Raw genomic sequence first — 11443 nt, 5'->3', positions numbered from 1 at the left:
GGAGATTTAATTCCAGATTTAATTTCATTAAAAGAAGGCAGCTTACAGAGACACCACTGGGACTTTGCTAGCTGAGCTCCCTCCGGGGAGGGAGAGCTTATAAAATAGAAATTTAATGAACAGGGTGCTGGGCAGAGGAGTTTAAGTCTTACATAGGAATCTAAGCCATACACAGGAAAATGCATCACCCAAGTTTTTGGCCTCTAAGGCTGAGGAAGGCACAACCAGTGGAAGCTGCCACACCTAGGAGAACCCCAGGAAGAGCAAGCGGGGCAGCTGGCTCCAGCAAGGGACCAGGACCCAGGAACCAAGTGAGGAAAGAGTTGGGGCAGTTGCTTTAGAAGACTTACAGAGTTAGTGGAAGAGTGGTAAAATTAGCCAATTCATTTGAAAATAAAACAGTGTGATGGAATGACAAAAAGAATCACATTTCACTGATTTTGTTTGTTAAGTGTAAACAACGGCACACTTTATTTTAGAATAATTCACCTTTGTAATAATATTGCAAGATTTTCAGCATTTGAAAGTGCCTGCCATGCAGGAGCTCTTTCCAGACACCAGTGAGGCACCATCAGCCCTTGAGCAGACACAGGTGATGGAGGCAGCGGTCTGACAGCTCAGTCAATCCACTTTTGTGCTTCCTTATAGTAATAGTGAAGCCATATGAGAAAGCACTGATCCAGGATGAACTCACTCTACTGGTTCAAATAATTTTTTTTTTCCTTCCTTAAACAGGCATCCTTTGAAGCAGCAGGCTTTACCCCAGACCAGGTGTCACCTCACCTGTATGTCTAACCTCCTGCCAGAGTGGCTACAACCCATCCTCTGGCAGGAGGCATGTGGCCAGCAATTAACTTAACTGAGAAAGTCAGGAAAAAACCAACCAACCAGGGCAGAGGCCCAGAAACCTTACTGGCTTCTGAAAAGTGAACACATCTTCAGTTTCTAGACCTACTTCCAGTAGATTGAAGGCTTGCAATTGTGTGATTAGTATTCAGTCATTCCTCCTCCCCTCCTTGGAGCTGACACTGCAAAGGCAGATCTCTGGAGCTGTGAGATCTGTTCCCATCATGATGGAGAGAAGCAGGGAAAGGAGGAATTGCTGCCTGGGGAGCTGCTCACACCACCAGGGCTTGCAGATAGCCAGCTGGGAATGGCCAAAGGAACAACAGACCTCCTGCTGCCCACCTCTGCTCCCAGGGACAGACTGCTTAGAGCTGCATTTCAAGAAAAACAAGCTACCAAGGAAAAGAATGTGGGCAACTGTCTGTGCAAGCCTGTCAAGTGCCTGGTGGCAGCCCAGGAGCGGACGGGCAGAGCTCAGTCATCACAAAAGGTGATCATCGGGCTGTTCAGCTGAAAAGGACTTTTTCCCTGCGCTGATCCAGAGTCAAACCAAATGAAGGAGGGCGCGGGTTCAAGGTGGGGCTGGCAGTGAGAAGCTGATCTGAGGGAATGTGGCAGCAAACACAAGCCACCCACATTTAGAATGGAAAGAGTTAGAGAAGAACGCAAGGCACTGGAAGGAAGAACCAGCAGATGGCCAGCTCTTTTTTTTTTTTCTCCCTTTAACGTGTCTGCCACAACATACCAGAGGTCTCAGGCCACTGTGCCTGATGGGTCTGGGGTTTCCGATGCTTCCAGTGGTCTCTTACAGTGTCTCCACGTCACTAGTCCCAGCCGCACAGCAAAGATCAAGCACGTTGTCCCCAGCAGAAAAACTAGAGAAGAAACACAGAAGCACATGAGTGCACGAGAACGAGTCAGTGCCGCTTGTCACACCCCAGCTCCCAGGGAAAGATGAAAAAAAAAAAGCCACCCCAAAAACCAGACTTCCCTTGTATAGGAGCCATTACGCCCCTCCATCAGTTATATTTCACAGAGTTTTGCTGCTACCCAGTCAAAAATCACCCAATGCTTCCAGGTCAAGGCATGTCTAAAAGAGGGAGGGCTTTATGGACACAGGAATAAAAACTCATTGACAAAACACTCCAAGAATAGTTGAACGACATAAAGAAACACGCAGTAGTTTGGGAAAAGCATTCTTGCCCTACCAGCCAAACAAGCTGAACATCACCGGGAGATGAGTCTCCAATGCCCTCATGCCTTTGGCAGACAAGCTCTGCTAAATCCTGCCGGGTGCTTTTAGGTGTTACCAGGCTCCAGCTGCCCTTAACAGCAAAAGGGAACACTTACTGGAGTGGCAGCCCAGCAACTAGCTTTGGCCACCATGTACATGATGGTGGGGAGCCTTCAAGGAACATGCTCCCTTCTGCTGACCCTATGGTGGAAACAGGCATCTCAAACTGCTACAGCAGGACTCAAGAGTTCACGCAGCCCTTTCATACCAGCACAAACCCACCCATAACAGCACAGCTTTTGCCAGGCTGTGACTGCATATTCAGACAGCTTAAGCCCTTTTACAATGAATGACTACGCTTGGCTAGTGGCCTGCAGCAGCCAAATAATCCCGGGGAAACTTGTTAAGGCTAGCCTGAGCTCTGTGTAGGAGGGGAGCACGTGCAAGGTTTCACATTGTGAAATTTAAATACTGCCCCTCCTTGGGTCAGGAACTTACACACTACTCCTGTACCCCAAATGATATAGGGCAAATGGAAGCCCACAGCCCTTATCCCAACCCTGCTCTTCCTTTGGCCTGCCCTGTATCAGTTGGAGCCACCAGCAGAGGACCCAAGGGGGTGATGGAGAACTGGAGGGGCAAACATATTGCCCTGGGAAGTGAACTTGAGGCAAGACAAGGCCTGAACCCAGCCCCAGAGCTCATGGGCGATGACTTCTGCCCTCCTCTTCGCTTTGCAAAATGAAGACCTTCTAATAAATCCCTAGTTCTGCTTTTAATAAATAGCACTTTTCAAAGGGCAAGTCTCTCTTTCTGGCCCTAATACACAGGAAAGATGTGGATGTGTTTATTGGCCTTCTTTTAAGAGTTGGGCACAGTTCAGAAGAGTCACCTATAAAAATGTCGTTCGTCGTTGGGGATGAAAACGAGACGTTCTTGCATGTGCTGCCAGTCAGAGCTATTATGACCACTGGGTAGATTGTAAGGTTATAGCGAACATACTTGTCAAGAAAGAAGTTTTCTAGACAAAACCTGTAAAGAAAAAAGAGTGACCAGAGTAAGCATTGTCTCAGTACATTTTTTTTTTCCCATGGGAAGTTTAAGAAAGGAATTGGACAAAGAATGTGTTGTTTGTTTTTTTTTCACAAGCCAGTTTGGACTAGAGTCCAAAATCGTTAGTTTACTAAAATTCAGAAGATTAATAAAAAGTCAGCTAAGGTAAGTTTAGGGAAAAAAATAAAGCTGTGTTTTATATGTTTTCCACATCAAGCCCTCACCTGCACACCTAGTGCAGGTTGCGCTCATGCAAGTCAACAGAAGCCTGTTCCTGACCCACAGCATGTCCTTATTGGCGTTGCTGAGGGTGAGAGAAGAAAAGCTCTGCCCAGGCTCACTGCTCCCATCACGAATTTTAACAGAGGCCTTTGTCCTCAGTGTCAGTACAGGCACAGATGACCCAACTTGTTTGTGAGAGACGGAAGGGTCTTCCAGGCTTGGTGGGAACCCAGGAAGTTGCTTACCATATTACTAGGATAAGAGCAAGGATGCTTAGAGAAACAGTTGTCGCCATCTCGTTGGACACATTCCACTTGTAGATTAAGACAATGGCAAAGTTGAGCAGAGTGGCGATGGTGGTCCACGTTGCGTACAGCGCCAGCCCGTTCTGAACCTGCCACAGAGCACAGCAAAGTGACAAGCAGTGACAGAAAAAGGTAATTCCTGTTTGTCTTTTGTGACCCATAGGTTCTGGGGTAGTTAAGCCAGCCTTCTGGACCTAGCTGCAGGAAAAGTCCCTCAACATGGATAGGAGCTGAAGCCTTGGAGACCCCAAAGTGCCCCAGAGACCCACACCAATAGCAGCTGCAGAATTCCCTGTGCAAAGCCCCCCAGCAGGGGCTTCCCATCCACACCCCAAAGCACGGAGCTCAGCCCAATCGGGGCAGGCTACTGGAACTGGCAGAGAGAACAGGTTTTGAATCTCAACAGCCTCCCAGCAACCGTCTTTGCTACATAGAGCCTGCAACAAGCAATACCAAGTGCTGGTGTCACTTCTGAGTGAGGATGGGGAGCCCAGCTACTCCCATTTCTGTGTTATACCAGTGTCTGAGGAACCACAATATAAGGGTGTAAAGAACAGAGCCTGCTCCCAGTTTCTGCCAACAGAAGTAGACACATCCCTGGAGATGTCCAAGGCCAGGTTGGATGGAGCTTTGAGAAACCTGGTCTGGTGGGAGGTGTCCCTGCCTAGGGCAGAGGAGTGGAACGAGATGATCTTTAAGGTTCCTTCCAATTCTAACTGTTCTGTGATTCTATGACACATTTCCAGCAGAGTTGGTAGGAACTAGAACCTCCCATATTTGCAGACTTCCCCCTCCACCAAAAAACCTCCTGACCCACTTTCCTCAGTGAGCAATGCCAATATCAAGCAAAGGAACAAAGATGCTTAAAGCACCATGGGAAAACAACCATGGGACAAACTGCAGTGTGAGGTGTCCAGGGTGGGGAGCAAGGAAGGGTTTGGGGGTAGCAGGTTTGAAGTAGGAGAGGCACGAGGAGGGAGTCAAGGAGTGGTGGAGCACGAGTATGTTTATCTTATTTTGTCTGCGTGAATTGTTTGGCAAACACACACCTACTCATCTCAGAAACAGCAGAAAAGTAATTTTCTTCCAAAACTTGTTAAAACTCAGAAAGGTAGTTGCATTTGAAACCTTGAGCGGTGTACCCTTCCCCATACAAGAACTACATTTTTTTTTTTTTTTGGTCATCAGATACTGGGGACTTCACCATCAGCTACAGAAGCCACCTTCAGCAATGGCTTCACCCTCTGCAATTATCTTTTATTCTTAATACCTTCAGCACAGGGGTTTTTCTTTTTCCTTAGCATTTACCAACAGCACAGTTTCCCAAATGCCACCTACTAGGATGCGGATGAGCCAGAGCTCAGCTTTGTGACCCTTCACAAACCACGAGGAATGGATGCTCAGCGCTCGGTGCGAGATGAAGAGGGCGGCACACGTGGTAAAAGTCAGGGCTGCCAGGAACACCAGGGCTGGGAGAAGGTATCTAGGACAAAGAATACATGCATGCACACAGCGTACAACTTTTTTTTTTTTTTTAGTGGTGTCACAATGCCTTAATTCATAGCTTTAGTGCCTGGTCTGTACTGACTTTAAGTTAATCAGCCTTTAATGAAGGTAATCACTACATGTAACCCTCATTTTGACATACTGCTGGTTTACTTTGTAAATCGAAAAGTTATTATTTTCCTGACTGCAAGTGATTTCTTCACCTTTTGACAGCAGTGCTATTATAAGTCATTCATGTGACCATGATTATTAAAACTATCCCGGGCAAGGAGCTTAACTGTGTTTACAAAGAGAGGTATGGCTCTTGTCCTACCTGTGGCAGAAAAAAAACCCCCAAAACACCACCTTTGAGGAGACCTTAGACCTCAATAACTGATCCATCTCATGGGCAAGATGGAAGCATCATACAAACCTCTAAACTTTTATGAAGGCTACCTTTTGCCAAGGTCTGCCATGGAGTTCGGCAGGTATAGTTAAACAGGAAGGGGCAAAATGAAGCATTGGGAGATTCCCAACAAGAGGGTTAGGAAACATCCGTAGCAAAAGGTGACTTACTCTCGGTCCCACAGAAACAGCCATCCAACATTGAGGCCATTATTCAGAATCCACATCACATAGAAAGGTATTGGCAGCAAGTCTGGCTTTATGTAGACACATCCAAGTTCATTCCTGCCAGGAAAAAGTGAGTATGGAGAAAGGAAAATAAATGCCTGCATTCACCAAACTTTCTTGGCCTCATTTTCCTCATACTAATAGCTACTCTATGTTCAGTTAAACACTGCAGCTTACATCAGACTATTTCTCCTCTGACATATAACAGAGTCCCTGTGCTTTCCCCCATCAGAATCATAGAATGGTTTGGGTTGAAAGGAACCTTAAAGATCATCCAGTTCCACCCCCCTGCCCTGGGCAGGAACACCTCCCACCAGACCAGGTTGCTCAAAGCCCCCTCCAGCCTGGCCTTGAACCCCTCCAGGGATGGGGCAGCCACAGATTCTTGGGGCAACCTGGGCCAGTGCCTCACCACCGTGGTACAGAACTTCTCACTGGTCTCTGCACCACCACAGGTTCAGCAGGTGCTAAGGACTGTGCCATGGATGCTGCAAAGCTTGCACCAAAGGTGGTGGGATCAATGGCACAGTCAGGAGATTTTTAGCCTAGCTCTTGGAAAAAAAAACAAACAACTGGCATAGTAGTATAATTATGTGCATGTATGTATTTTTGCATTATATTCTACATGCATGTGTATGGACTATCACTCTTGTACAAACACATACTTCCTTCTTCCCTCAACCTTCTGTGCTGGCCAGTATCAACTGCATGACTTCTTACATGTCACGTGAAAACAGGAGTTACACAAGAGTCAAGCTAAGCAGTCCATGGCCTCCCTTGACAAGAGAGCAGCGATGCAAGGCTGTCCCACAGAAAACAGCACAGATCACAGATATTGCGTAGTACTGCACGAGTTATTGACCTCCCAGCCCCAGGAAAACCTTCAAGTCCACTTCAACAACCCAAGAGCCTTCTCAATGCCAATGCTCTGATCTCTAACAGCAAGTAAACTCACAGCATTAGCTCCATAATTGTCCCCGTGGATTCTCAGCATCTAGCAATGGGTAAGTGCAGCTACTGGGTAACTCGTCAGAACCACACGAATTAGTGGAAATCAGGCCTCAACAGAACAGTTTACAAGCTTTGTGGCCTGTCCACACATGAGAGCAGTTCATACACCCTTCCAAACTGCTTCCCAGCTTTGGATGCTGAACTTAGAAGATGCTCCAGTAGCAGAGCTTCAGCATGTCAAGTCAAGAGGAATGGCGGTGTGTTTTCTCTGACTAGAAACCCCAGGAAAGGAGGCAAGAGGCCGAGCTACAGAATGTAAGAGCTGCTGTCCATCATTTATACCATAATCAGGGAAAATACCTTCGACAGATCCCTGACAAGGCATAGAGAAGCCAGGCCAGCTGCCAGGCATAGATGACATTCCAGATGAGGAAAGTCCAGCCAGCTGGTGTGAAGTCAGTGTTGTACTTTGCCGAGATGTTTCCAGGGGTTGTCCTGAACAGACCTGCAGAGGTGAACGTTATTGCAGGCAAAAGTGTTACTACATACTAACGATGGGGAAAGGAGGCTGATTTCCCTCACCCTGCAATCTTCCCAAAGGCTTAGTCCACACCTTGGTGGATCCAAGGGCAATGAGAGGATGTCCTTGGTGAAAACAAGCCACGTGCTGCAGTTGGCCTGCATTTGGACACTCATAATGGGATCTCTGTGGGGAACCCTGGGCAGCTTCCCTCTTCCACAGAGCCAGAAAAGCTGGTTGCACGTGAAAGCCAGAGAGAAGCACATTTCAGATGGATTCAGCTTGGTGGTGTTCAAACCAAGCACCGCTGCCCAAACAGCTTCCACCAGGGACACTAAATCTGAATTCACCAGGAATAAGACCATCTTCTCTGATTTTGAGGGCCTGGAGAGGACTCGGGCACTTTACTGTAACACCTGCAGGATGCACCAGCCACCTCTATCGCTCACAAATCAAGGTGTATTTGGTAAAGCAATCACATGACAAACAGATTTATCTCATCCAAGGCACCTTATGTCATTTGAGGATATGATTGCATGAAACCCACCTCTCTGAACAAAGACAGTTTGCTGGCATTACCTTTGAATATCCCAGTGGCGTTTCCAGCATTCAGTATCACCATGACTGTGAAAGTAGCCAGAGACAGAAACATCACAAAAATTTTCAGCTTGTATATGGCATCCATTTTACCCTGCAAAAAATTAGAAATATTGTTTGGCCATCCTAATGCATGCCTGGGTTTGTTCCACATCCCAAAGACTGTTTTAGAAATAAGGTAGTAAGATCCCCCAGTTTTAACTGCTAACTTTTACTTGGTGCTTATTTTTAATTGTTCCTTAAAAACTAAAAGAGCCCTTACACAAGATAGGACCATCTTTGCTGGAACCAGCATCCTTTTAACAGCAGTCAGGGTTGGCAACCCAGAGAATAGCCCATAAACAGCACAAGCAGCAGATACTTCCCCAGAATACTCTTCCAGCAGCTCCAGAACTTATAGTAGTAACACCTTTAATAGTCTCATGTTTTTTTTATGACTGTAAACTCTCCAGATCCATGAAGTGACCTGATAATATGTGGGAAAAACCTGTCTGAGATTGGCTGCTACCTCCCTCTGCCAGCCCCTAGCAACACCCCCATATACCTTTCAGATGGAGATGGCACACCATAAACACCTGGGAAGGCCACCTGTTTTCTGGACAACCCCAAGGCACAGAAGCAGAAGAGAACCTTGCTAAGGTTGCAGGATTGAATTGGGAAGCCATGGAGTGCCCAGCAAGCAACCTGCTCTGCCACCACCCACCACACAAGAGAAGCATGGCCAGCAGGTCGAGGGAGGGGATTCTGCCCCTCTGCTCTGGTGAGATCCCACCTGGAGCACTGTGTCCAGCTCTGGAGTCCTCAGCACAGGAAGGACATGGACCTGTTAGAATAGGTCAGAGGAGGCCACGGAGATGCTGCAAGGGCTGGAGCCCCTCTGCTGGGAGGACAGGCTGAGAGAGTTGGGGAGGTTCAGCCTGGAGAAGAGAAGGCTCTGGGGAGACCTTAGAGCCCCTTCCAGTCCCTAAGGAGGCTTCAGGAGAGATGGGGAGGGACTCTGGATCAGGGAGGGGAGCCATAGGAGGAGGGGGAAGGGTTTTAAACTGAAAGAGGAGAGATTGAGATGAGATACTAAGAAGAACTTGTTTGGTGTGAGGGTGGTGAGAGCCTGGCCCAGGTTGCCCCGAGAAGCTGTGGCTGCCCCATCCCTGGAGGGGTTCAAGGCCAGGTTGGAGGGGGCTTGGAGCAACCTGGTGTGGTGGGAGGTGTCCCTTCCCAGGGCAGGGGGTTGGAACTGGATGATCTTAAAGGCCACTTCCCACCCAAACCATTCTATGACATAGCTCAGGTTTGCCTATGGATCTATTGCAAATGTTTTCAAGCAATAAATAATGAGCAAGTGTAAAAGAGGGATTCCAGCTTATCCTACATCACTATTGCAGTTTTGCTGAAGCAAGCAGGCCTATCACTTTTCCCTTCTTCAGGAAGGAAATATGAAAACATTAAAATGTGGCTTTGCAGCTGAGTGCCTTCTAGTTCAGTATAGCTTTTCACATGTACCTCTAATCCTCTACTCCTAAAAAGTAATCACCTCTTTTCTTGGTGGTATTACCTCCTCATCTACTGGCTGCATAAAAAGATTCAAACTATTTAGCAGCTCTCAAGAACCTTATAGATTGTAAAAATCTACAAATCTTGAAAAAGTAAATAAATATAGTAAGTAGTGACTTGACCTCTCCAGAGTGATCTCTAGTAGGTCAATATTTTTCTTTCAAGGAAAATTTTTGTGCCACCTGTTAGAGTAAACACACATGCATCTACACTGCAGACAACAGCTTTATTTCCCTCTCACAGCTCAGCCCTTGAGCTGCCTTCTCTATACAATGGCACTTCAGTGCCTTCCAGGGTTGGCAGGAATAATAGAGTGTTTCAAGCTGCTCAGCACTGAGCTAATAAATTCCATTTCCCACTTCAGTGGATGCTTTTACAGTTCCGGGCTTTGTTCATGGGCTGAGCTGCCTCCAGATAGATCATAAGGAAGCAGGAGGGGAAATTCTGTTTTCTGTAAACCCATACAAGCTTTTCCTTTTTCAGTTAAATCTCAAAAGAAAACCACTTTTTTTTTTTTTAATTAAAATCGTAAGTAGGAGAGCTCATTTAACTCAAGATGCCAAATCCCAGTTAGATTTGTCAGTCAAATCCCAAAACAACACATTGCCTTCAACAGATACACTGAATTAGTGAATTCTCAAAAGATAAATCCACTTGTCTTAAAGATATAATTTCTGACTCATGAAATAACTGGCCTGAGTATTTCTGAAAGCCCGGAAAATGGAGGAGAGGAAATATCACTATTCTTATATTCTCCCCTTGAACATTGAATTTTGGCCACTCCAAATCAGTAAGTGGGAATAGATGGTCCTTTGATCTCACAGTCTATGTTCTCCTGACAGTCCTGTAACTAATTTCAGCACCTCGTTTCTTCCTTTTTTTTTTTTTTTAATCAGCATATTTGGAAAAGCCTTGATTGCACAGCTTCAGAGAAACCCATACTTGCCTACAGAAGCCTCTGGGGAAAGACTTCCCTTAAAACCGGTCAATAGTTTCACTACTGCTTCTCACCTCCTGTCTCCCTTTAATTTATTGCTGGCAACACACATCTGCAATATTTCCCTGCCTGCAGTTATCAGCTGCAAACACCCTTGAGAAAAAAAAATAAATCAGAAATATTACTCACAACAATCCACGCAGGCTTTTTTTTTTTTTACAGCTGTGGCCCAGCTACCACCAGCGCCGGGGAGTCTCCGCCGCTCACCCTTATCAAAAGAGACAGTTTTACACAACTTCCAGCAGATTAATAATCAGGCATTATTTAAAAAAAAAAAAAAAAGTCACAGGAGTTAGACATGCTTTCCGCCCGCGAGCTGCAGCCTCCCATTGGCTAACACCTCCCAAAAACAAGCCCTTATGCAAGAGAAACGTGATTACTTAACGAGGGCCTTTTATAACCAGCGGAGCCTCCCAGCTTGCTGGCAGACAAAAGCCAGTGAGCTCCCCCCTGCTTCATCCGTCCTTCCCTGTCTCTGCCACAAGGAGGGAAACCCAGGGCTCCCATCCAAAAAAATACTGGATCTCAAAAAAAAAATTTAAAAAAAATAAATCAAAGCTAGGGAAGTAGAACTGCATGGGAAAGGGGATGCTGGCAGGGGTAGAAACTGCAGGGAGAGCCTGGATTTGGGGGGTTTAGGGAAGCTGGAGATGTAACACATCGCAAGGTCTACAGCCGGTCAGCAGCTACGGATCTTCCTATAGCCTGGGCTCCTCTCAGGACTTGGCACTCAGGGACATTTTATAGTGTTTAACTTTGCACAGATACAAGTAATTTCTCCTGCACGGCTGGCACTTGTATACCCACCCTCTATTTTTATACTGCACACCTATTCCTTGCAGTGCAACACGTACTCTGTTGAAAAATCCCCAAACCTGGCCTCCAAGCTGGGCTGTTAAAAGTAATTCCTAAATCTGAAGGACTCTAGAAACCCCAGGGAGAACCTTCCTGATGTCAGAATCAGGAAGGGGAAGGAAAGATGAGAAGATAACCCCAAACCTGAAGTGCTAAATTGCCTTTCCAAGGTGTTTTTTTTTTGGGGGGGGAGG

The 11443-nt window shown here is 46.4% G+C and overlaps 1 protein-coding gene across 2 annotated transcripts; it reads right to left on the bottom strand.

The window, feature by feature from the left end:
• Positions 1–438: 438 nt before the first annotated feature.
• LOC106901635 lies at positions 439–10674 on the bottom strand. Of its 2 annotated transcripts, XM_014964502.1 has the most exons (9): positions 10524–10674; positions 7829–7940; positions 7090–7234; positions 5722–5835; positions 4999–5143; positions 3601–3749; positions 2973–3112; positions 1592–1721; positions 439–1447 (listed from the first exon to the last, which is right to left on the bottom strand). In XM_014964502.1, the coding sequence occupies exons 2-8, from the start codon at positions 7932–7934 to the stop codon at positions 1600–1602; spliced, it is 921 nt and encodes a 306-aa protein (XP_014819988.1). In that variant the 5' UTR covers positions 7935–7940; positions 10524–10674; the 3' UTR covers positions 439–1447; positions 1592–1599. The 2 variants fall into 2 exon arrangements, with proteins under 2 accessions (XP_014819988.1, XP_014819987.1); XM_014964501.1 differs by having other exon boundaries at positions 439–1721.
• Positions 10675–11443: the final 769 nt, after the last annotated feature.

Source organism: Calidris pugnax, unplaced genomic scaffold, assembly GCF_001431845.1.
Source record: "Calidris pugnax isolate Ruff unplaced genomic scaffold, ASM143184v1 scaffold219, whole genome shotgun sequence".
In the NCBI taxonomy this organism is placed as follows: domain Eukaryota; kingdom Metazoa; phylum Chordata; class Aves; order Charadriiformes; family Scolopacidae; genus Calidris; species Calidris pugnax.
The sequence above is the reverse complement of the archived record's forward strand: the minus strand, read 5'-3'. Positions and strand labels throughout refer to the sequence as shown.

Bases quoted from the DNA above. Each gene is read 5' to 3' on its own strand.
- LOC106901635 (XM_014964501.1), bottom strand. From the start codon at position 7,934: ATGGATGCCATATACAAGCTGAAAATTTTTGTGATGTTTCTGTCTCTG. The intron at 5,144-5,721 runs GTAAGTCACCTT...TCTTTGTCCTAG, and splicing joins CTGTTTCTGTGGGACCGAGA to ATACCTTCTCCCAGCCCTGG. The intron at 3,113-3,600 runs GTAAGCAACTTC...TTTTCTTTACAG, and splicing joins GCTCTTATCCTAGTAATATG to GTTTTGTCTAGAAAACTTCT.